Source organism: Barbus barbus (assembly GCF_936440315.1).
Source record: "Barbus barbus genome assembly, chromosome: 25".
Classification (NCBI taxonomy): Eukaryota; Metazoa; Chordata; class Actinopteri; order Cypriniformes; family Cyprinidae; genus Barbus; species Barbus barbus.
This window is the reverse complement of record NC_136753.1, coordinates 23,090,682-23,114,531: the sequence shown is the minus strand read 5'-3', so window position 1 is coordinate 23,114,531 and position 23,850 is coordinate 23,090,682. Positions and strand designations below refer to the sequence as shown.

The 23,850-nt window shown below is 37.5% G+C and overlaps 1 protein-coding gene across 2 annotated transcripts in view; it reads left to right on the top strand.

Moving 5' to 3' along the window:
* frmd4ba (FERM domain containing 4Ba) overlaps positions 1 to 23,850 on the top strand; it is a 45,328-nt gene that overhangs the window by 17,541 nt on the left and 3,937 nt on the right. For both annotated transcript variants that reach the window (XM_079377181.1, XM_079377180.1), the window contains exons 4-21: positions 332 to 424; positions 682 to 766; positions 2,139 to 2,195; positions 2,592 to 2,614; positions 7,300 to 7,383; positions 11,780 to 11,845; positions 12,263 to 12,320; positions 12,649 to 12,735; positions 18,792 to 18,868; positions 19,769 to 19,907; positions 20,045 to 20,186; positions 20,284 to 20,417; positions 20,513 to 20,629; positions 20,721 to 20,949; positions 21,173 to 21,220; positions 21,419 to 21,551; positions 22,143 to 22,307; positions 22,730 to 23,439. In XM_079377181.1, the coding sequence (XP_079233307.1) occupies positions 332 to 424; positions 682 to 766; positions 2,139 to 2,195; positions 2,592 to 2,614; positions 7,300 to 7,383; positions 11,780 to 11,845; positions 12,263 to 12,320; positions 12,649 to 12,735; positions 18,792 to 18,868; positions 19,769 to 19,907; positions 20,045 to 20,186; positions 20,284 to 20,417; positions 20,513 to 20,629; positions 20,721 to 20,949; positions 21,173 to 21,220; positions 21,419 to 21,551; positions 22,143 to 22,307; positions 22,730 to 23,439 (2,447 nt within the window). The remainder of the gene's footprint in view (positions 1 to 331; positions 425 to 681; positions 767 to 2,138; positions 2,196 to 2,591; positions 2,615 to 7,299; positions 7,384 to 11,779; positions 11,846 to 12,262; positions 12,321 to 12,648; positions 12,736 to 18,791; positions 18,869 to 19,768; positions 19,908 to 20,044; positions 20,187 to 20,283; positions 20,418 to 20,512; positions 20,630 to 20,720; positions 20,950 to 21,172; positions 21,221 to 21,418; positions 21,552 to 22,142; positions 22,308 to 22,729; positions 23,440 to 23,850) is intronic.

The window sequence follows — 23,850 nt, the reverse complement described above, 5'->3', positions numbered from 1 at the left end:
ATCTCAAATAAGAACTAAACTTCTCCTGAACTACTAGATGTCTTTGTCAAATTGCATGCTTTTGAACAAAAGGCTTAGTTAGGGCTTTAGAAGTAATTCCAGTTTAACAAGATACATTTTAAATACTTACCTGCTTACTTTGGATTCTTGCCAGTGCTAAGATCCTTTGATCATTCATTCATTCATTCATTCTTTCAGACAAAGCACAGGATCATACACAACATGTGAGGTTAAATGATGTAGTTCTTACAAATCTTTAAAAGTCATCATTATAGCAAGATGCGTGTTTCTTGTGTGAAAGTATTTCATTAAACTTATTGCTGTTCATCAGGGGTCAGAAGAACTGGCTTCAACTGGATCGCAGGGTGCTGGACCATGACTTTTCCAAAAAGAATGGACCTCTTGAGCTCAGATTCCAAGTCAGGTTAGTTCAGATTTACTCATTTGCATGTTCAATGGCTATCCAGTAGAGGGCGCCAGCTGCACAGACATGCTGATGCAACTCCAATATGCAAATACAAGATATGCTTAGAGCAAGACAAGAGAAGATTTGGCATTGAGTTTGACAATAGTATCTACTCCTTCATGTCTCTTTTCTCTTCATATGCAATGTTTGTTAACTTCAGTTAATTATAGGAGTAAATTTATATTCTGCACTGATTGTTGCTGTGTTTTCTGTAGGTTTTACATTGAGAGTGTTGCATATCTAAAAGATGCTACCACCGTTGAACTGTTTTTCCGGAATGCTAAGATATCTGTCTACAATGTAAGTGATCCAAGTATTAAAATCACGTCACAGATCAAAACAACTAATACAGTATAATAATGGATTGCAGTGTTTTTTGGTGAGGCTTTAAAAGAGCTTGGCAGGTGGCTTCCATTAAGTTCTTTTACAGATGACAGCCCTGGGTTGGCAGGCTCCTCTCTAGCCTCTTCCAGCTATAAAGGCTATTATTGAACAACCAAATCTAATTCAGCCTAACACATTTAAGAAATAAAGAAAAGAAGTATGAATTGAACTCACTCTGACAGTCTGACAGTCTAAATACTATTGTAAATCACACAATTTCGAAATAATCATATACAGTATTTGACTATCTTGTAGCTACTGCTTTTTGATGCTTTCCACTGTAACAAAAAAGGCATGAAATAAATACTAATAATTTGTTACTAGAGCCATTTCAAAGTTTTTGTATGTAATTTTATTTTCCATTTTATTTAGTATTTTGCATTTGCTGTAATGTAAAGCTTAATGCTTCGAATGTTTAAAACTGTTACACCCAATAATAAATCGTTACACCCAGTAATAAATCTATGTGTGTGTGTGTATATATATATATATATATATATATATATATATATATATATATACATACAGTATGGCCCTTGAGCCGGCCAGTACATTTTGCAACTGTTTACTTTCTATTTAAAGCTATATTTATATCTAATTTTATTGTTAAAGTAATATAATAGTTAGTTTTAAATATGAGTAAATATTTGGTAGATTGCAATTAGTAATCAGCCATTTGTCTGTCTTTGTACGGTGTCATGGTGTGATCCGGGTCCTCGCGGGGCGTGATTGAGCGGTTGAGGGATTTCACTCGTTGCTGTACAGCGACCCCATGTTGACTGATTAAATATCTACTTTTGTAACTGTCGTACTTCAGCCACAAACTTCAGTTGTTATTTATTTGAAATTACACCGGCGCGACCGTGTGGTGAAAACAATTTATTCAAGTTGATAAAATATAATTTTGCTTTCGTGAGACGCTGAAGTTATTTTGATGCACGTTGAAACAAGAGCGCTGAACCTGCTCCTAGACTGTACCATGTTATCCTGGGGTGGTCCAGTTTATTTCTTGCAGTCATTCCGAGTATATTAGTGACCTTTATTGTTTAAAGTGCTAGATTCTTGTAAAAATCTGTTAGTCGTGTAGTGATATATTGAGTGTGACGTAGATAAAGTGGATATTTTTGTGAATACACCCTGTGGCTGTTTACAAAGATGGTGTCGTCCACAGTGGAACCTGTGCTGTTTGGAAACGGTTGGTGGGAGAAATAGTCAGATTCGGTGTGTTTGCCGAAAGCCGAACGAGTAAAGCGATATTTTTTAACTGCTTCCTTTTTTAAACTTACAGGAAAACATTGAAGTGGAGAGTGAGATCGTTTTTAAGTTAGCCGCATACACTGTTCAGGTGAGTGAGACTTTTTAATACTCTGGATTAGTTTTGACAGTCATTTTCATGCGCAATTTGTATTATTAAGCTGCTTTAAAACTTAACCGCTAACAATTAACGTTACATGCGTGCTACTGTACGTCCTGTTTTTAGGCAAGAATTTGCATTTATCTTCTCGCTGAACTGTAGCAACGTCCCATCTTTGCATGTTTGTGTTTGTGCATTGAATGCTTAGGATGCGACGCAACTGATCAACTTTTCATTAACTGGCAAATGTCTAATACAAAGTTTAGAGACGTGTGGTCTGTAGTAAACCCACTCTGGAGTTAAGCTTCTTACCGCATTGACTCAAGCATGTATAAAGGTTCAGTCTGAATGATTCATCAACACAAGCATTTTGTCTCTTTTCTTTAGGAGGCATGCGGAGACTACACAAGGTAAGAGAAATCTTAACACATCTTGCTTTGAAGATTGCATTAAATCGGGGTAATCGACCCCTGAAATATAGATTATTATAAATGTATTAAATGTACTTGCACTATTTAGTCCATTTTTAAAAGTTTGTTTGGCTCTGAAATTGAATGCTTAATAGATATTGTTCAAAATTAGGGCAAAAACGTTGGTAAGTTTATCAACTATTAAAAGTAAAACATGTTCTGGTTGTCAAGTGTAATGTAACATACACCTGCCATGACACTTGTGTGAGCTTGAGAACTGATTGATAAGGTCACTGTATGCGCTTTAATTTTCTACTTTATTTAGATTTTTTTCCTTTTGAGTGTTGCTTGTTTTATTCATCTTGTAATGAAATCGTGCATTAGGATGATTTGAGCTTTGGATCATATATCTGGAGAAGGACAAAGAAAAAATTCCTTTTTGCCACTGATGTGTAGCCTAATTAATAAAAAAATGCACCATACATTTTTCGAAATACTTAGTTAAATGTCGTGTTCTGTCTTTTTATTTTCATCCAGCTTTTGTGAGTTAGAGCCATCTAAAAGCAAGCATTTTAAGTTAATGTTTAGGCTGTGTGCCTCAGTGTTTTGTTGTGAATCCAGTCCTAGTTGATCATTTCCAAAGGAAACATTTAATAAGTGAGTAGAACTGGCAGTAAATATATCTGATGTGTTTGTCCCTTGTCTTGGATATTTCTGGACTTAAACCTTAAAAAGGACACTTGGCATGTGCATTTTGTGTAAGACAGAACATAAATTCACTTTAGAGATTTTCATTGTTTATAAATGTTGCCCACTTTCTAAGCACATTACCACAGTCATCTTACCGGTGGGCATATTACCTCCATTCATAAATTTTCAGGAGGTTTACTCCAAATGATTAGTTATTGTAAGTAATTGAATTCTTTGCCTTCTCTGTTAACATGGACTGATCTTGAGGCAGTGAATGGGATGCATAGGGATAAAGCAATCTGTTAACACAAAATGTAAGGGAGAATTGCTCAGAAAGGTTCAGCATGTGTTGGTCACTCTTTCTCAATAGCCTTGCAGTTCATTATTGGAAAACAAAGCTAGTCCACTATTGGGAACAGAGGTGTGTGTAAACAGTCCCTTTTACTCTGAAAATGTTTACCTTGCAACAATGACTGCTTTTGTTTAGCAGTGGGGAACTTGTTAAAGACCTTGTAAAATGGCTCGACAAGCTTTTTGTTGTTTCTGTGTTGATTTGTTTTTGTCATAAAAGGGACATATTGAAAAGGTTTTTGTGTAAAAATGGGAGGTTAGAGTACACAGGTGACATATTGGAGCTACTTTCATTCTGGCCTTTTACATTTACTGTATGTCAGGTACTTCTGCAACAGGAAGTGGCATATCGGCAGTGCTCTTCTTTTCCATGGAATCGTGTTGATCTCACATGATGTGCATGGTTGATTATATTAAATGAGTTACAGATGTACATTTCATTGTGTGTGTGTGTGTGTGTGTGTGTGTGTGTGTGCTTTTAAATAAATTATATTTCAATATGAATATATACATATAAAGAGATAGAAAATACAAAATGTACAGCACTGTTCGCTGTTCCACTGTTTGTGTCAGAGATTTTGGTTCCATTTTTTTATGCTAATTAAATTGAAAAAAAAAGACTGTTTTAATGTTCCAAAAGATTTCTATTTCATTTCTATTCATCAAAGAATCCTGGAAAAAAGTGTGATGTTTTTGAATATTAGATTAGATTTTTCTGAAGGATCATGGGATCATGTGTGAAAAGAGTAATTACTGATAAAAAATTCAGCTTTGCCATCACAGTAATAAATTATATTTTAAAATGTAATAATATTTCACACACTATTATTTTTTACTGTATTTTTGATTAAATAAATTGCCTTGGTTAGCCTTCTTTCAAAAACAAAATTTACCGAACTCATACTTTTGAAACTGTTGTCAATGACCAATTTTTTTAGTTTTTGGTTAAAGATCGGTGGGTCATGCGAATACATTTTTATAGCTAATAAGCTATTCCCTTTACTCTTTGCTGGCAAATAATTAGGCAGTGCGGTCGAGCAGTTCTGGTAGCAGCATATCATTACTGACAGCGTCCTTTTATAGTTTAAGTGGGCTTAGGATACAGCAAGCCTTCAGACCTTCTCTTCCTCTGGTTTCTGTTATTTCCATGTGGATGAAGGCTCCCAGATCTCATAAAGCCTGAGCGGTTGCATTTGGAGGCCCAGGGCTTTAAGTTTATGTAGGAAGTTAGAAGACCCCCACCTCTCTCCATATAAACCTCCTTCTCCTCTCCACTGTTAAGACTGCATAGATTTTAGAGGAGAGGGAGTGGAGACATCTCCCGTTGGCAGACGATAGGGCGTCATGCTGATGTCATCTGTCTGCAGTTTATGTCGGGGGTTCTCCTAGAAGATCACCCTCCATATGTCCTAGTTCTATAGACAGAATATAGAGAGTTCAGGAAGTGATGCCACTTTTAAAATAAACAGTGAGGACTTTATTAAATACGATTATGATAATACATGATCTTGTTGAACCTGAATTCTAAGCAAATGTTGCCTTAAGTTCAAGGACGTCGACTTCAAATGACCCATTTCCCACTGATTTCCTTGCAATGAGGGTAGGTGTATTCTTGAAAAAGCTGACACATGGTTCTAACTCCTCCATGCGTTGCTTGTGCTGGGTTAAGTATTTGCCCGCCCTTCCTTGCCAACTGTTTGATAGTACAGACAGCATAATGAATTCCAGATTGCTGACAAGGCATTGCGGTCTCAGGGCACCAGTTTACTGTGTTTTACCACATCATCAACCCAACCTTCTAGATTTATACCTTCAAACTTATCATAAATTGCTGAACTACAGAACCAACTGGCTTGGAAAGGGAAGTGCGCCAGGGAATAAAGTGGTGCTTTGTCAAGCAAGGTATTAATGGGCCGATAAGCAGGGTTAGCAAGGTTTTACATGTTATCAGTTCTGTAACCCGTTTCCTTTTGTTCTCAATTAATTTTCTAAGTATTCTGAATCCAATGTTATGGTTTTACATTGTATTGCAAAATTAGATCAGTTCTTGTGCTTCGTTTTGAGTAATTGCTTCCTGTAAATGCAATAATGCCCACTGCACCCTCAAGACAGTTTTAGAAAAGATCAGATCAAAGCTTGCTAGAGCAGATCAGATGTCTGGAAGCCCATGACACGAGGGTTTTCAATAACACTGCTGTCCTGTTTTATGAATTCAGGTGTTGTCTTTTGTTCTTTCATGATGGTGCCACTTTTTTGTGTGTAGTTTTGTTGCAGTTAGATGTGAGGCCTCCTAACTCTTGAAAGGATAGCTGATGCAAAAAATAAAAATTCTGTCATTGTTTACTCACCCTCATGCCATTTCAATCCTGTATATCTTCCTTTTTTCCATGCAACACCTAAGAAGAAAAGTTTAATAATGCACTAGATGGAGTTTGTCAATGCAATTTCATGCTTTTAAATTATTTCACAGAAGAAAGAAATCACACAGCTTTGAAAGAGCATTACTTTAGTATTTAAAATATTAAGAACTATTACTTTCAACATGTTTTGTAATTGAACGGCACTTTGCTCTACCTATATATTCAGTACACTGACATTGACATTGAAGTATATCATAATCTCTCCACTGAGATAAGATGCTATTAGCTCAAGCACTACATCATCACTAACTTCAGCTTGAATTTGTAAACTTACATGGGAGAGTTCAGTTTTACATTTACATCTAATATTTATATATAGGCTCTAAGTGACCATAGAAAGGCAAGCCAAGATTTGTGTAGTTGCAGAATAGAAAAAAATGCACATCTTGTAATATGTAATTTAAACACTGATTGGTTTAAAGTGTAAGAGTTGAGGTGGGAGCCGGTTTATCTAAAATGGAATTCCAGCAGGGTGATAAAAGATAAAACCAGTGTGCTCTTCAAACATCAAGAAGCTCTTTGAACAAAATATTCAAACATTGATCTATCAGTGTCATCACTTGTCACCTGAGAGTTTTATTTCAAAAGAATGATATCTGCTGCTCTCCTCAATCAAACATCGTTGTCTCTTAAATCACACCTTGTTTTGGCCAAACAAGAATGGCTTCTACAGAATTTATACTTTTATATTCTTTTAGGTTTACTACATCATTTTGAAAATATTTCACGTTTCAATCAGAGATAAAAAAACAACAACAACATAAAATCAAATCAAAATGAAACAATTCATTAATTAAAAATCTATTTCGTATTTGTTTTAAGTAACTGACTGATAATCTTTTTTTATCGGACAGTGTATTAGTTTCTAATGCTATTGTCATTATCATACTGATGTGGTATTTAAAGGATGTGTTTTGGAAAATATGTTTCAGAAGGTGTTAAATTGTCAGTAAACATCCTGGGCCTCACTTTTAATGCCTAAAAAGGACATGGTTTCAAAGATTTTAAACATGAAATATTTAAAGAGATTTGCCTCAACAAAGATTTCATGAGAATCACCCATATATTGTTGGAAGTTATAGTAATGCTATAGCCTATACTATCATTCTATCTACAATACTGCTGTGTTTAGCTTTTATACACTAGCATATATTTAGCTAGGCCACCCAGTATTTATTTCTGAAGTATTTAATTTTAACATGCTGTTTTTGTTTTAATTTTCAGTGATGAAAGCACAAGATCAGACTTAAAAAAGCTTCCAGCTTTCCCCACTGCGGTATTGAAGGAGCACCCATCCTTAGCATTCTGGTAAGACTGTAGTTTTGTTTTTGTAGTAAATAAAGGTTCTGTACTATGACATTTGTGTCAAACACAGTATTCAGTAGGACATGTAGGCAGAGACTTGATTGTATCCATGAAGTTTGGATTGATCTTGCAAAATGGGCTATGATATTATTAGTTAATGTTTTATTGGCCTGTGCAGCCTCGTTTACATCAGCATAAATGTGGAAGTAAATGTGTTCATGTCTTTAAGAACATTATTCAATGTCTAAAACTCAGAAATGACACAGATGTTCCATAAGTTTGAATATGTGTGCATTTGGACTCTTAAAAAGCTGTATGTTTTAGTGTGGCCAGGTGTAATGTGCAAGCTGCAACCTTGTTAATTAACTTGCTTGTTAATGATGCCTGCCCTCTGGCTTCTGTAACCATAGACGTTTAGATGTTGAAGTCTAACACCTTAAAAGGATTGATGTGGCAGCTTTAATCAATGCCTATTGAGTGCAGGGCTCGCAACATTTCTAAATCCCTGGTAGCCCTTCGGGCAGGTACTCTTCAAATTTTGGTAGCCCGGAAATTAATTTAACTAGCCCAAATAAAATAAAGACCATAAATGTCAATCAAAAACATTTTCAATACACATATCAAGGAAAGAGTTTTATTTTACTATTTACAAGGTATTTGCAGAATTCTTAAAAATCTATTTAAGGCAATTTGAAAAATTATTTCTTAGACCGCTTTAAATACGTTAAATGGTATTAAAAACTCTTCAGTTTAGTTGTATCAAATTTAAGGACCCGTGGGAGCAATGTTCCCTCTAATTTTTTTTTCTTGCTGAGCAAAACTTTTCTCTGTTTGGTGGACATTTCTGGCACCTGAGCAAAAGCATTCTTTATACCAGACCTGTACAGCATGCACACAAAAAAGTGTGTAACTTTTAACTTGAATGTGCTATTTATATTTGATTTGACCCTTGATGTAACTAAATGATGTATATTTTAGGTTACCTGAGAGAAACATTACTGTACAATACACTGCAGTTCAAAAGTTTGATCAGTAAATTATTTTAAAGAAGTTTCTTATGCTCATCAAGGCTGTATCTATTTGATAAAAAATACTGAATATTATTTCACAAAATAATATTGTGAAATATTATTGCAATTTAAAATAAATGTTTTCTATTTTAATATACTTTAAAATTTAATTCATTCCTGTGAAGCAAAGCAGTGTTTTCAGAGTCACATGATTCTTTAGAAGTTATTTTAATATGCTGATTTTTAATCAATGTTGGAAACGGTTGTACTGCTTTTTTATTTTATTTAATTTTTTATACTGTATTTTTTGGGACCTGTGATATTTAAAAAAAATTTAAAGTAAAAAAGAACAGTGTTTAGTCAAAAATAGAGATTTTGTGTTACAATATAAACTATTCAAAAGTTTGGCTACCAAAAAACCAAATATTTTGAATAAATGCTGTTCTTTTCAATTTTTTATTAATCAAATAATCAAAGAAAAAAGTAACACAGGTTCCAGAAAAATATTAAGCAGCACAACAGTTTCAACACTGATAATAAATACACTGAAAAAGCATATTAGAATGATTTCTGAAGGATCATGGGACACTGCTGGCGTAATGATGCTGAAAATTCAGCTTTGATCACAGGAATAAATGCTATTTTAAAGTATAGTTATTAAAATAGGAAACCAATATTAGAAATTGCAATAATATAAAAGTAAAATAAAGTCGTGACGTATTGTCAAGTATGGTGACCCATACTCGAAATTGGTGCTCTGCGTTTAACCCATCCAAGTGCACACACACAGCAGTGAGTAGTGAACAAATGCACACACACACACACACACACACCGTGAACACACACCCGGAGCAGTGGGCAGCCATGCTGCAGCGCCCGGGGAGCAGTTGGGGGTTCGGTGCCTTGCTCAAGGGCACCTCAGTCGTGGTATTGAGGGTGGAGAGAGCGCTGTACATTCACTCCCCCCACCTACAATCCCTGCCGGCCGGGGACTCGAACCCGCAACCTTTCGATTATGACTCCCTAACCATTAGGCCACGACTTCCCCCATATTTCACTATATCACTGTTTTTTTCTGCATTTTTTAAATGAATACAGCCTTGATGAGCAAGAGACTCCAAGTCAAAGACTCAAAAACAAGGTCAATTATTTATCAGGTTTATAATATAGCCCTAACATAATATATTATCAAAACAAACTATTTAAACTGATAGAATAGAATAGAATACAAACTGAAGCAAAACTTAAGCTAAGATCTGTAAGTTAAATATAAAAAAAGTGAACATGAATTCTTCTATAGCTGTCTAAACATTGATATGAAGTACAGTTTGTACAATACTCTTGTGTGTGACTGTACATGTTTAGAGTTTTGTTACCGTTCTTTGCCCATCCTCCGCTATTTCCAGCACTTAATCAAGCCACTCTTCTTTAATATATGAGGACGTTTTATTTCACTTGTCATTGCGTTTGCGTTAGTTCACGTGTTGAGCGCACCGCAACCATTGAAGTATTCAGTTTCTACAGCGACTCATTTGGTGCACATCGTTCTCTTTCTATGAAACCTGTAAACCGCATTCACCGGTTCTAACTCTGTCATGACATCAGCTCTATAGCGGTTTGCCCAAGCATTGCTATTATTTCCCTTTTACTGCGGCATTCAATCAAATGGCTTCCCAACTCATTTTTGTGTGCGCGAGGCACATTATTTCTTCTGCGCGGCCGCGGTGGAAGAAGAGCGTGCGTGTGACTGCGCTCAGCTTAGAGGGAACACTGCGTGGGAGCCATAGACTGTAAAAAAAAAATGGGCGTAGTGTCCGCGACGTCACTCGTAGGTTTCTGAAGAGCGTTTTTGAAGCCTAAAGTGGGCGGAGCCGACCGCCGCCATCTTGGCAACGCGTCACCGCGCGTCACTCCCGGATGATCCAAAATGGGCAATGAGGCAGGACGTGGGCGGAACTGAGGTGCCTGGTTGTCTGTATATAGTATGCTTTATTAATCATGTTCTCACTGAGTTTCGTCTTTTAAAAACAGTTTTAATCGGTTTTAATTCTTTAAGCCACAGAGTTTGTATTATAGCCTAACAGTTTTCTATTGGAGGAAAACGCTTAACCAGTAACGTTAATTACAGGCCTAACGTTACAGCCAATCACAGTCTGTCGGATTCTGGAGTGTAGTTAAGTTTTAAATAAAATTATAAAGAATAAATAAATTAATAAATAAAATTACATTACAATATCACTCACCGGAAAAAATGGAGCCTGGACTTGGACGGTCTGTTAGTACAATTAACCACACAACAAGCCATTTTATTAGATAATTTTAAGAAATAATAACGAAAAAAGCCATAGACTGTATAAAACAAAAGCAGAAACATGGCAGAGATGCCAAGTTCAGCGGCTGAGGTAACGTGATGGCTAACAGACAGCAGATAGAGACAGCAACGTCAATCAACCTGTCACTCAAGTGGCCATGCCCTTAATTATGCAGACGTTTAAGGCTTAATATAATTTAAATGGATGAGTTATAAAAAAATTCACCCCCCTCACAGTTGTCACGAAGGGCAAAATTAGCTATATAGACCAAAATAAATTTTTGTACCAGGCTGTAAACGTTTTTTTTCTACTGTAAAGTTGGGCATTTTAACATGGAGAGTCAATGTGATTGACTCCCTTTTGGAGCCAGCCTCCAGCAGCTAGTCGATGAATTGCAGTTTTAATCACTTCCGTGTTGGTTTCACTAGAGGGAGCGGGAGGTTGCCGCTTGGTGGGAGCCCTGTATTTAAGGTAGCCCGTCGGGCAGGGCAGTGATACATTTTGGTAGCCCGACTGGAAAACACAATAGCCCCGGGACGTCGGGCTAGCGATTTTGCGAGCCCTGGAGTGTGGGGCGCAAAGACAGTAAACCAGTTAACAGACAGCAATTACTGAAGTGTGTGAGTGGGAATGAGTATGTGAGGAAACAGCTGTGCGTTAGTGCAAGTGTTTAAGAGACAGCTGTGCGAGTGCATGCAAAAGCAGCTGTGAGTTTATATACATAAAAATTGCCTAATATTGTAATTTTATTGGTGTGCTAGTTTCCTGTAATGTTCATCTGCCATATTAATTTCCTTTTTGTTGTTTCCTAGTAATAAATGAATACTTACAATGTGTCTGTGTGTTTGAGGAACCGGTTATTAGAATAATTGCCTCAAACAGTTTGTGTGTGTGTGATTCACAGGACAGCCAGCCAGATGGCATTTCACACATGGGTGCACCTGGTGTAATATCTGACTAGTTAATAGTCTGACTAGCCACGTCATTTAAATGGCACATTCACATGTTGGTCTCATGCTCAATTGCTGTTTTGTTGCACTTGCGCGGATGGTAACGCTTTTCTCTCTTGCCCTCTAGTGAAGATAAAGTAATCGAGCGTTATAAGAAGCTGAAAGGCCTCAGTCGTGGACAGGCTATCATACGGTAAGCACACTAATCATTTATATGTCTGACATAAACAACCTCAAGGAACGTAGGTATAGGGACTACAAGTCTGAGCCTGTTGATCTACCTCTGGTAATTGCTCCTCGGCTGTTTGTGGAGAGGCAAAACTGCCTAATTAATTAGACCACATTACTGATAGTGGCTGCTTTCAATGGGCCTAGCCACACTGTCACTTTATTTTTAGCTCATTGGGAAGAGACAAGGTCATTTCTGTCAGCTTGATTTGTGCTGCTGCTTTGATATATTGACATTGTCCCTCACTGTGAAAGCACTGAGAGAAATCAATTGTAGAACTGCTGTTAGTGACACATTATAGATGATTTATTTGGTTTAAATGTTGTTCATCCTTGATGTTTTTGTCTTTTTAACTTTCTGTGCTATACTGTTGTTCAACAGGTATCTGACCTTAGTTGAATCCTTGCCTGCATATGGAGTTCATTACTACAAAGTGAAGGTGTGTGATTTGATTTATCGTGTGATATTTTAGGAAACACAGAACTAGACATAAATACTGAAGCTGCCATAATTAATATGTCCTTTGATTTATGGTTGGTTAAATAATTAACCGCTAGTAAAATGTGTGTGGTTTAATTATAATTGTGTATAGATTGTTAGAAATGTCTTTGGAGATCAAACCGTACTGTTAAAATAGCTGCAACTGTATGTGAATGGCTTTGCAGGTTGGCCCCATTTGATCTTTTGATTTCACTACCATTGCCAAACAAAGCAGTAATTACCTTTTTCATTTTCAAAAAAAAAAAAAAATCTCATCCCTTTCATAGGACAAACAGGGTATACCGTGGTGGCTGGGGATTAGCTACAAAGGCATTGGCCAGTACGACCTGCAAGACAAGCTCAAGCCACGAAAGGTTTGCTGTTTTGTTTTGTTTAGCAAGTGCTAAAAGTCACAGTGGTGCTGGAAAAAAATTCTACTGTTCTTTCTAGATTCACAGTCATAATTTATGGGTGGGTTTATCTGAAATAATTATTTCAGACCACCAATAAAAAAAGTTTCAAATAATTGCATAGCAGTGTGAATGCCTGAACAGAAACTGCTGAATAAATTTGCAGAAATTTGTGAAGACTGTGATCAGTGTTTCTCGCACAAGTGTACAGTATGGATATTTCTGGGATAACTTGGAATATAAATGTTTTATTTTCAGAATAATTTATATCAGAATGCATTTAAGTGATAGTAAAGGCATTTATAAAGTTTCAAATAACTGCCGTTCTCTTGAACTTTCTATTCATCAAAGAACCTTGAAGAAATGTATCGGTTTCCACAATAATATTAAGCAGCACAACTGTTTTCAACATTGGTAATAACAAGGAATGTTTCTTGAGCACCACAGTAGCATAATATGTGCTAATGATTTCTGAAGAATCATGTGTCACTGGGGACTGGAAAAAATGCTGCTGAATTCAGATTTGGCAAAAGACGAAAAATTTTTATTTAAAAAATATATTAAATTAGGCTAGACACACACTAAAAGATTTTAAGCCCGATTTGTACCCCCGAATGATCGGGGATGTGGTCCGTTTCGAGGCTTGTCACAAATGATTTTTTGTCCAAAAAATCCTCTATTTTGTGGTGTCATTATAATTATTTATCTGCTCAAGATCGAGATGGAGCGCCCCAGAACTTAAATCGTAAATATCAAACGTGTGAAATTTATGACTCTTGATCGGGCTGCCTCTGATGCGATACCTGCGATAGCCAGTGAGACCGAGCAAGCGTCACGTACCTGATGGTGTGTGCTTCTATAACTGAAACTTGGCAGCCACAAAAATGCCACGAAAGCAGAATACATCACCCATATTCTTTTTTTTATACTTTGTTTTTCACTGTGAAACAGAACATGCGCTGGGTGAGCCAGATAACAACGTCAATTGTTCTTCATTTGTTTTTCTTCTGTAGTCACATTTGATCTCGCGAGTCTCTGTGAGATCTCATGTCACTGTGAAGTCGTTCCTGCAATAATCAAGTGTGTTCTCGCGGTCTGGCCGAATCATCTAGTGTGTGTTCAGAGGATCATGAGGCTAAAAGTCATGATGTCTCCCGTGTTTTTAAAATCGGTTAAGATTTGAAAATCGTCTAGTGTGTGGCCAGCCTTAGAAAGTTCTTAAATCGTTATATAATATATATATATATATATATCACAATTAAAATATATATATATCACAATTACTGCTTTTACTGTTTATTTAATCAAATATATGCAGCCTTGGGTGAGAATAAGAGACTTTTTTTCAAAGAACATTTAAACAAATCTCACAATTCCCAACCTTTTAAATGGTTGTGTACAATTCTTCTTATGGATATAGTGTGCTGGCTACCAAGTGCCTAAAAATCTTTCAAATATCTTTCACATTTGATGACTATAAGCTGGAAAATCCAGTTCTTATTTCTTAGCAGACATTGCGGTAACCCAGTGCCCTGTGAACACAACAGTATTGGTGTGCCTCTTCTGTAGATATTTCTTATCTATAATTTTCTGTTCATTGACATTTTTAATGAACATGCTCATTTATCAAGTTTTTATCACATGTCTGTCCTATGCGAGATTAGTAACCACTGCATTTTTATGAGGAGAGCTTCTATATTTCACCCCAGCCTCACTCGTTAAAGTGTCTGTTAATTGGCATCCATTACACCAGTGCTTTGTAGTATGCAGTTGGGTGTGTATGTATATTCAGCCCTGTTCCAGAGTGTTAATGGGTATGTCCCACTCTGAAACCCTGCTGCATGGCAGCAATGAACACCAGTCCCTCCCTGTGGAGGGTGTAATTATGGAGCTTCATGGGGAGCAGCGCTGGGCGGGAGGGGTAGAATCTGGAGCGATGCCTGCAGTGTGATGTCTGAATGGGGATTGGCTCTGTTGATGGAGCCCCAATCAGCTCTTCTCCTGGCGAAGGCATCTACGGGGTGTTACGGGAGTAAACCTCCACCTTTTTAATTTCTCCTTTTGTCTTAACAAAAAGGTAATGTGGTGGCACCAAAGTACAGTGTTGCTATCACATAGTATCGCCAGAGTACATTGATATACACATATTCACAATTTTTCAAGGTACCTTGCCAAAAAAAAAAAAGGTCATACATTTGGTTATCTTCTCTCCCATTCCCTCCCTCTCCTTTTTGTGCCTTTTCCCACTCCACTGAGTGTTTTAACACTCTCTTTTTGAAAGTACACTAGGCCCTGTCAGAGTGCAACCCATCATCTGGCCAGTATTGATTGTGCTTCCTGCCAAAGAGGGCAGTCTTTGTGTCCACCCGCCCCCCAATCTTCTTCCAGAACGCCAAGCTCATTATGCAAATCTGACTGTCATTGTGCGTTTAACTCAGCCTAGACAATTGATCAAGCAATAAAACGCAATTAGCTTAGCGGGGGGCCATAGAGGAGAGCGAGGGGTCTCGCGGCTATAACTCCTCCACATGCGAGAGCTGTTGGGGGTCTGCGGTATTAAAAGCTCTGAAACTTTTTGGCTGAACTTTCCCGGGCTCTGAACTGATGCCCTATGAAAGAAGTAAATGAAATGTTTTTGTATTATTCCTGATAAAGATACATTTGAAATATTAGTCTATCCCCAATTATATTCCATATATTTTAGTTTGAATAGTCAATTACTTAATTATTAATAATTATTAAAAGATCAGACATAGGCAGATGGCAGTTAATACATTTTTATTGTTTACATTGTGTTTACACTAAATTATGTGCTAGCCTATATCATTGGGTCATCCTGTAAAGCAGGGGTTTGCAAACATTTTGATGCCAAGGAAATATGATCTCCTTGCAAAAGGACCACCTTGCCCAAAAAATAAAAATGTCAATATAGTTTTAAGTATAACAACTCATATAAATTATGTGGGAAAAAAATTTGATTTATTATAATGATAACCTGTTGTTTGCAAAATTAAGTAAATAAAAAATGGTCCACTAAAGCCAAAGCAAATGAATAAAGTATTATATGGAAAATACTGACTTTATATTATACTGACCATGTATTAAAAACCACTCTGAAGATCCTAACAACCATATAGCAACACCCCAGCAAGGTGGTGAGATTTGCGTATGCAAACACCACTCTTTTCTTTCTAAACTGTTTTTTACTATTTAATTGTGGTTATCTCCATAAGGATTTTGTATGAGTGTTTCTTGTGTCTAAGAGAGGTGATGCAGAATATGATCGAGTCATCATTCTGAGCTGACAATCGAGTCTGGATTGCTCATACTTGTTCACGTGCATTGGTGGTTTTTGGTGTGGCTTCTGTTATATTACTTACAATATTTTTTTTATGCCTTACCCTCTGAAGAGTTATTCTTTTTCACTTAAATCTGTGATTTTGGTGAAATTGTATGTTTTGTGGCTAAGTTCACACAGTCAGTGTGACAGTCCAGCTCATTCAAATTGCAGTTCCATTTAAAAAGCATGGGTTTACAAAACTGTGTTTTTAAGTCCTGAAAATTGTGATAGTCATTTTGTATTCAGTTATAGAATGCCGTTATCACTCTCATCATATATCTGTGTTTATATAACTTTATCTACCGCTCCAAAAAAGGGCTGATAACCATATTCCACTACTGTGTGAACACAGCCAGTCTTGAAGATCTAGTGACACATCTTGAGGGTGTGTTCATATTCATAACATATTTCTGCACTGCATCATCATTAGCCCAGTGACATGAAAGAGTTTTAAGGTGTGTACGATTATAAAATACTACTTTCACACATCCAGATTAAGCATGGGCTGGTTTTTAGATTAGTATAAATTGAATCCACTGCTTAAGTGATAATAGTACTAATGAAGTTGGTATCACATGTGACAATTACATCAGGATCAGTAATACTTAAAAAAAATACATCACCTGAAGGGTTTGGGTCAGCATGTTTGCCACCCTAAAAATATATTATTTTAATTTAATTGTCATTATTGTGTTAATTAGTATTTCATTTAGTCTAGCTTGATTATCTATTTTTAATTTAATTTGAATTCTTAACCTCTGCAGACTTCCTAGATTTGCCTGCCTGTCTTGTTTTATCAGTCTGAGGTGTTGAAGATTGTTCCCATTGTCTTTCCATTTGCATGCTCTCTCATTTGTCCTCAGACTTATCTAGTTATCAGTCATTTAATTGTCTAAGAGAATTATGCTGGAAAGTTTGTCTCGCTCATCTTTTTAAACTGCTGTCATTAGTAGATTGTTGAGAGTGCTTTTATCGTTCCCAGTCCTGGTTTTAAATTAGCTGATTTTGCACATTTCAGAGTCATAAGAAATACATTATAATGTGCTATCACATGTTCTGGCAATAAGATAATTTTGAGTAGGCTAGTCAGTACCACATTTGGACTTCAACATATAAAGTGCTATATATTTGTAGTGATTTTTGTGATCGTGAGACATTCCCTGTTGTCGTCATATCCGCTATTTAGTCACTATGAGAGAGGCATGCTGTTTTCACCAGGAGGTGAGGAGTGCCATGGCCAGCCATTAATGATTACAAGAAAGTAGTAGATTCCTGGCATATTTGCCTTGGAAAACGTAAAGGAACGAGCATCCAAACCAACGGGTGAATGATTACGATTCAGACTGTAAAAATGAAACGCGCCAGGAGAAGGAACACGGATTAATGAATAGCTATAGAAGGCTGTTCATTATGATCAATGCTCCAAATCCCCTCCCAAAATGAAACAAGAGGAATAACATTCTATGAGTGTGTATTTCAGAGAGCGTAACCGGTTTGTCTGGTTTGATGAGGACAGGAATCGGGTATCCGATTAAGAGGGAGGTGACCGTAGAGAAAGAATGAAGTTGTGAAGGTTTAATTACATGTGTGAGTTAGTTTCAGAGGCGATTGCATAGTCGGCAGACGGAAACGGAGAGAGACACTAGTACTTGGAAGAGAAGTCTAGCTCAAGGTGGGTAAGGGCAAAGTGAGGTGCTAGTGATGTCATAGGAAGGGGGAGGGAAGGGGCGGGGCTCAATCGCCTGAAACTCTTGCAACACCTTTTGGTCTCTTCGAAAGCAGACAAGAGAGTATTGTTCGAGGAAGCCACAAACCTGTGGGAAACTTCAGATCAGGACTATACTGAACCTGTCCAGCTATCCAGGGACTTTAAAGGCTTACTGACTGAACTGGTAACGTCCATTTTTAAGATCTCTGAAATTATTCATTTTGTTGTTATTAAACATAACTGTCAGAATTATGTTAAGTTTTAATATACTCTCTGCAGTCGAACCTTCTCTGTGATCCAAGCTCGGATCATATTGGTCCTGTATGTATTACTCAGTGCTGCATTACTCAGTGCTGCATTCGAGCAGTACCTGGTGGGAAGCGTTTATTAACATTCCTGGTAAATCCTCACCCCCGCACGCTGATAGTAGTTAGATATTGTACTTTCCCTGCCCTAAGCTGGGAAGATCTATGACGGGAGCTCTGGAATAAAGATCTGAAAGGACAGTTCTCATGAATGGCAGATGTTTTGGCCATGCTTTTACCACAAACCTGTTTTTCAGTGCTCTCCCTTTAGAGCAAATTTTGCAAAGTTGTGAGCTCAGTGGACGCTTTGCTTCTGTAGTGCTTTGATTGTACTGGCTTCATACCCAAAGCAACTGTCTTGTGCTTCCAGCTAAATATATCAGTATCCATACTGATGTAGTGATGTTTTTGTGAGTGATTTCAGAGTATAATGTGTCCAAGAGGGAATTAAAATATATATTTCTTGGTTTGACAGAGAATGCAACTAAACATTAAATGTTAAAATATAGGAATGTAAATGTTCTCACTGGGTGAATCTCACAAACAAATATCTAGATCATAGAAATTAATGCAAATCCTATTTGTTGGACTTTTTTGTCATTGAGATATTTTCATAACAGTGTTCCTATCATAGTTCCTGTCTAACTCATTTCCTTTTTCTTTGTAGCTCTATCTGTGGAAACAGCTCGAAAACCTGTATTTCCGAGAGAAGAAGTTCGCCGTAGAGGTCAACGACCCTCAGAGGTGAGAGAACCAAATAAATCAGTCACACTTTATTTTAAGGTCCAATTCTCACTATTAACAAACCATTAACTACAAATTTTGCTGCAATAAGGTAATAATACTGCATATACTGCATAATTTGCTTCTTATTAATAGTTATGAAGGTCGTTGTTAAGTTTAGGTATTGGGTAGGATTAGGGATGCAGAATATGGTCATGCAGAATGCGCTTTATAAGTACTAATATTCAGCCAATATGTTAATAATAGGTATGCTAATAAGCAACTAGTTAATAGTGAGAACTGGTCCTTATCTTAAAGTGTTGCTAAGAAATCGACAATAGGTCTTGTCTTGATATACATTTTCCATGTTATAAAGCTGAATGAAACCGGCTGAAGCACTCAGTGAGCACAGTTTGTGATTTGTTAAGCATTATTTCTTTACTTATAGACTATAGGATGTGGCCTTTGAATAGACTAAGTAAATGTTAGCGATGCAAAGCCTTTTGACGTAGCTAATGTGTTTCCAATGCTGAGCTGCAGCAGTGAAGCAATCGGTCACTTCATGTTGTAGTAGTAATACAAGTTGGGGTTGCTCTGTAAACAAAGATGATATCACACAGGACATAGTGCCACAGTGTCACTGACCTCCTTTATAGTCAGTCGGTATTATATATCAGGTAACCTTAAAACTGGTGACATCTAATTTATTTGGATTTATAAAATTAAAAAGCTGTTTACCGTTAGTTTGAATCAACCTACTTTTTATTGTCATTTTTAAATGTATCGTCACTGAATGTTTTTACTGTTCTTTCTTACCATTTAAATAATTACTGTTACAGTAACCCATATTTTTAATTATTTGATACAACATAGGATCAAATGCATTGTTTGGCTTCAGTATGCACATGTGTTAATCCACAGAAGAACAGCTTCTAGACGCACATTTGGTCAATCTGGTCAGGTCATCTACGCGTGGTATGCCAGCCATTCTCTGATCAAAACCATCTGGGTGATGGCCATTAGCCAACACCAGTTCTACCTGGACCGCAAGCAGAGTAAAGTGAGTATATATTTGTGCATCTTTAATTATTATTACTTATAAATTCAGAATTGCACAAATCATTGCTTTGTTTCTAGGCTGAGAGCATGCAAAAGTGATTGAGATGCTGCAATAACCTCTTTTTTACATGCATAAAGGCTAAAATAACTACAGCAAGAAGTTTGGGTGATATTGCCATGGATCTCACAGAGACTGGCGTTCCAAGGAACAGTAAGCTGGACGGCATGGAGAATAAAGACAAGCTCATCATGGCCAGCAATGGAAGTTTGGTTTCTTCCAGTAAGACTATTTCTGTTTTTCCCATCCCAAAAACAGCTTAATGAACTCTGTCATTCGTACCAATGTTGTGATTGAGCTTGCTTTTACTTTCATTTAGATTCTGGAGACAATGAAGTGAATGAGGAACAGAAGAAAGAGAAGATTGCAGAACTGAAGAACAAACAGGAGAGCATAAAAGAATTTCTGGCACTCAAGGAAGAAGAGCTGAAGAAAATTTGCCTCCGGGAAGCTGTTAGTGGCTTGTCGTATTTTATGCTCTTTCAACTGTGTCAGTTTAAACAGTCATATCTTAAGATTGTCTTTCCTTTCTCTTTTTATTTGATCAGGAGTTGACCGGTGTGTTACCTAAGGAGTATCCTTTGGCACCAGGAGAGAAGCCCCCTACTGTTCGAAGGCGCGTGGGAACTGCTTTCAAATTGGATGACCTTTTCCCTTATGATGCGGTAGGCTGCCTCAATTGCTTTTCTCAGAAATAATGCAAGAGCTCCTTGCATTTGGTGTACTACTTTGCTAATTCAATTTTTTTCCTTGCAGGATCCTCGTTTAAGAAATCTGGAGAGCTGCTTTGCACTCCAGAAGAAGATTGTGGAGGCTGCGAAAAAACTTGCCTATGAAAATGAGCTCTGTAAAACTGTGAAGAAGAAACGCAGGAAAAACCTTTTGGATGCTACCAAAAAACTCCAGGAGATCGAAAATCAGATTAATGAATACAGAGTGAAGATTGGCAAGGAGCCCACGCAAAGAGCTTCCGTCATCATTGCTGGTGCATATTTGGTTTAATTATTAGTCATTATTTAGGTGTGTGTGTGTGTGTGTGTGTGTGTGTGTATATATCTGTATATGTGTGTGTGAACCCTGAAAACGTGCATGCTTATACAGTGTAAGCAAACTTGCACTGTTGACAGTCAAGGTTTGATGCTTCACTAATGGATTGTGGCGGCAAGGAAATAATACTCGCAGAACTATAATCTCTCTTGTTGTTGCAGATGATGTGAACCTTGACAGCCTTTCTGACTGCTTGAATTTGGAAGATGGTGAGTATTGCTAGATATAATGGAATATTTTAACAGTGTAGAATTTTATACTGTCACTTTTGGTCAATTTAATGCATCCTTGCTAAATAAAATTTCAAAAGTATTCATCAAACATTTGAACAGTAGACTTTGCTATTTATCTCTGCAGGCTAGACTAGGTGTCTTCCCTCTTAATCTTGTTAACTTGTTTTGTCTTAGACGAGCCATCGCAGAGACAACGGTCACGTTCAGTGCAGTATTCTCCACGTCCCAGCTCGTCAAACTCCTTCGCTGCATCATTCCATTCAGATCGCATAGATCACACCAATGAAGACTACCAGGACTGCAGCAGGTGAGAATCCTGCCAACCACAGCTCTTTGGGATTAAGCTTGAGCACTTTTGACCTTTTCCTGCCTATGGCTGCTGTTTGCTTTTGAACTAGTAGAGACCTGCGAACAAGGAATCAGCCGTGCATTCCAGTCTTCCCTTGCCTCTACGTCTTTCTTCACAATCTCCTCTTATCAGCATAAACACTCACAGTGTTAAAAATAGTGCCCCAGGAATAAGCATGTCGCTGCTTGACTGCAAAAACTCCAGCAATAATCACAAAGTGGGGGCGGAAGGGGCATAAGCAGGAAAGCTGCTCTGGAAAATCTCACAGGAACAATGAGCATTAATAGAATGTGCTAGTGTGGTGGAAGTTCATTGGGCCCAGACGACTGAAATCTGTCTGTAAAATGATATGGGATTCAGTCGTTTGCTATTTAATCATTTGTTCCTCAAAAACCATTGAGCTTTTGTATTAGATTTAACTAGGTACAGGGGTGGCATGCCATGAAATTTTTTTGTGTACTTCCTTGGAGGTTGGTTTTGTGTGCGGGAAGAACTCCACCCACAAAGGAAGTTTGGTTTGATAAAGCATTGTTCTTATCTGTGTTCTAGATTAAATTATGGTGAAGTCCAAGAACCTGTGGCCTATATACACGGAGACGCCTTATCGACACACAGCAGTCCCTACCGTCAACCCTCACGCCAACCCTCTGACTCGCGGAGCATGCCCCCCACCCCTCAACTTCCCCGCAATGCCTACAGCAGCATCCAGCTCGGGTACAGAACACAAACGACCCCTCTTCATCACCTACCCACTAGTGTGACCCTTGTATGGCATTTAGGAAGGAATAAAATCAGCGTTGCCACGATCATGTAAAACCTGTAAATGTCAGGGATTTCCAGGCTTAGAAAAACAAAGAAATGTTCTAGTTTTGCTCTGTCCTAAAATATTTATTTGCCTAGATATGGATGTTTTTGTGAACTAAAATGGCCTACAAACCAATGTGAAACAATTATTGGGTTTCCAGTCATTTGAATTGTTAATATATATTAATTCAAATTTGTACTTTCCATCCATTATTTAAATAAAAAAAGGTTTCTTTTTTAGATTTTTTAAATTCTTTTTAGATTACTTTTCTTTTAAAAAATATGATTTTGAAAATATTTTCACAAATTATTTTGCTTCTTCCTGGATGCAGCACTCATTTTCGGCAACGCAGCGGCAGTCTGGAATCTCAGTCACAGTTCCTTACGGAAAGTGAGCCATCTGAGCCTGTCTTCACCATATCTCCTCCTCGTCGTAGTAATAGCACTGAGATACTTGACGATGGTTCCTCCTACACCAGCCAATCCAGTGTGGAGTACTCTGTACCTGGCTGCCATTCCCGTGCAAAAAATCGCCATCGGCGGAGGCAGGGCAACATATACGCCAACACGGGCAGCATGCCAAACTTAGCACAAAATGAGATGCGGGGTTATACACCTCAACCTCGGCAACAACCAACCACCACAGCCTATTACGTTACCGGATATCCACGGTACATCGAACCTGAGGTGTACCCAAATGGACCGTACGTGTACGAGACTGAGATGGAGGGACACTATAATGTTAACCCATCCTACTACAGACATGACCCTCATGGGAACTACGGCAAGGATGAGATGGATGGTTTGGCTCATAACCTTTATGCCACATTAAGGCCGTCAAGGAACCGTCCTCCATCCAGGAATGAGAATATTGTCAAAAACATGCAAAGGGCTGAAGTAGTGGAACACTTGCGTGGTTGGTACAACCGACAGCACAGACAACCAGGGTATGATACGTACAGGGGACCGCAGCAGAACCTGGGCTACAGGACCATGTCATCAAGTTACGTACGCAGTGATAGTACAACTTCCTACTCTACAGGTGAGAACTGTTGCATAAACGCACTACCTTGCATTTCCACGTTAGAATTTTTTTCTGAACTTCTAATGTCAATCGGTGAATCTCACAATGACACATTTGAACTCAATCAAAAGAAAATAATATAGATGTTATGAATATGTAAAAAAAAGCCTGGTTTAGGACCATTAAGGTGGTTTGACATTATTATCAGGACAGTATATCAGTAATGTAATCATATTCTCGTCCTGTTTAGACAGATTTTTTGGGGGGCATTTTCAAGATTACTTTATTTATCTCTAGGGAAATTTGTTTTTGACATAAAGGCTGCCACATACAAGAATACATAGAATATTTGTATGTGGTGGCCTGTATGTGTTTTTTATATAAATATATATATATATAAATAAATAAATAAATATCGGCCATTTAATT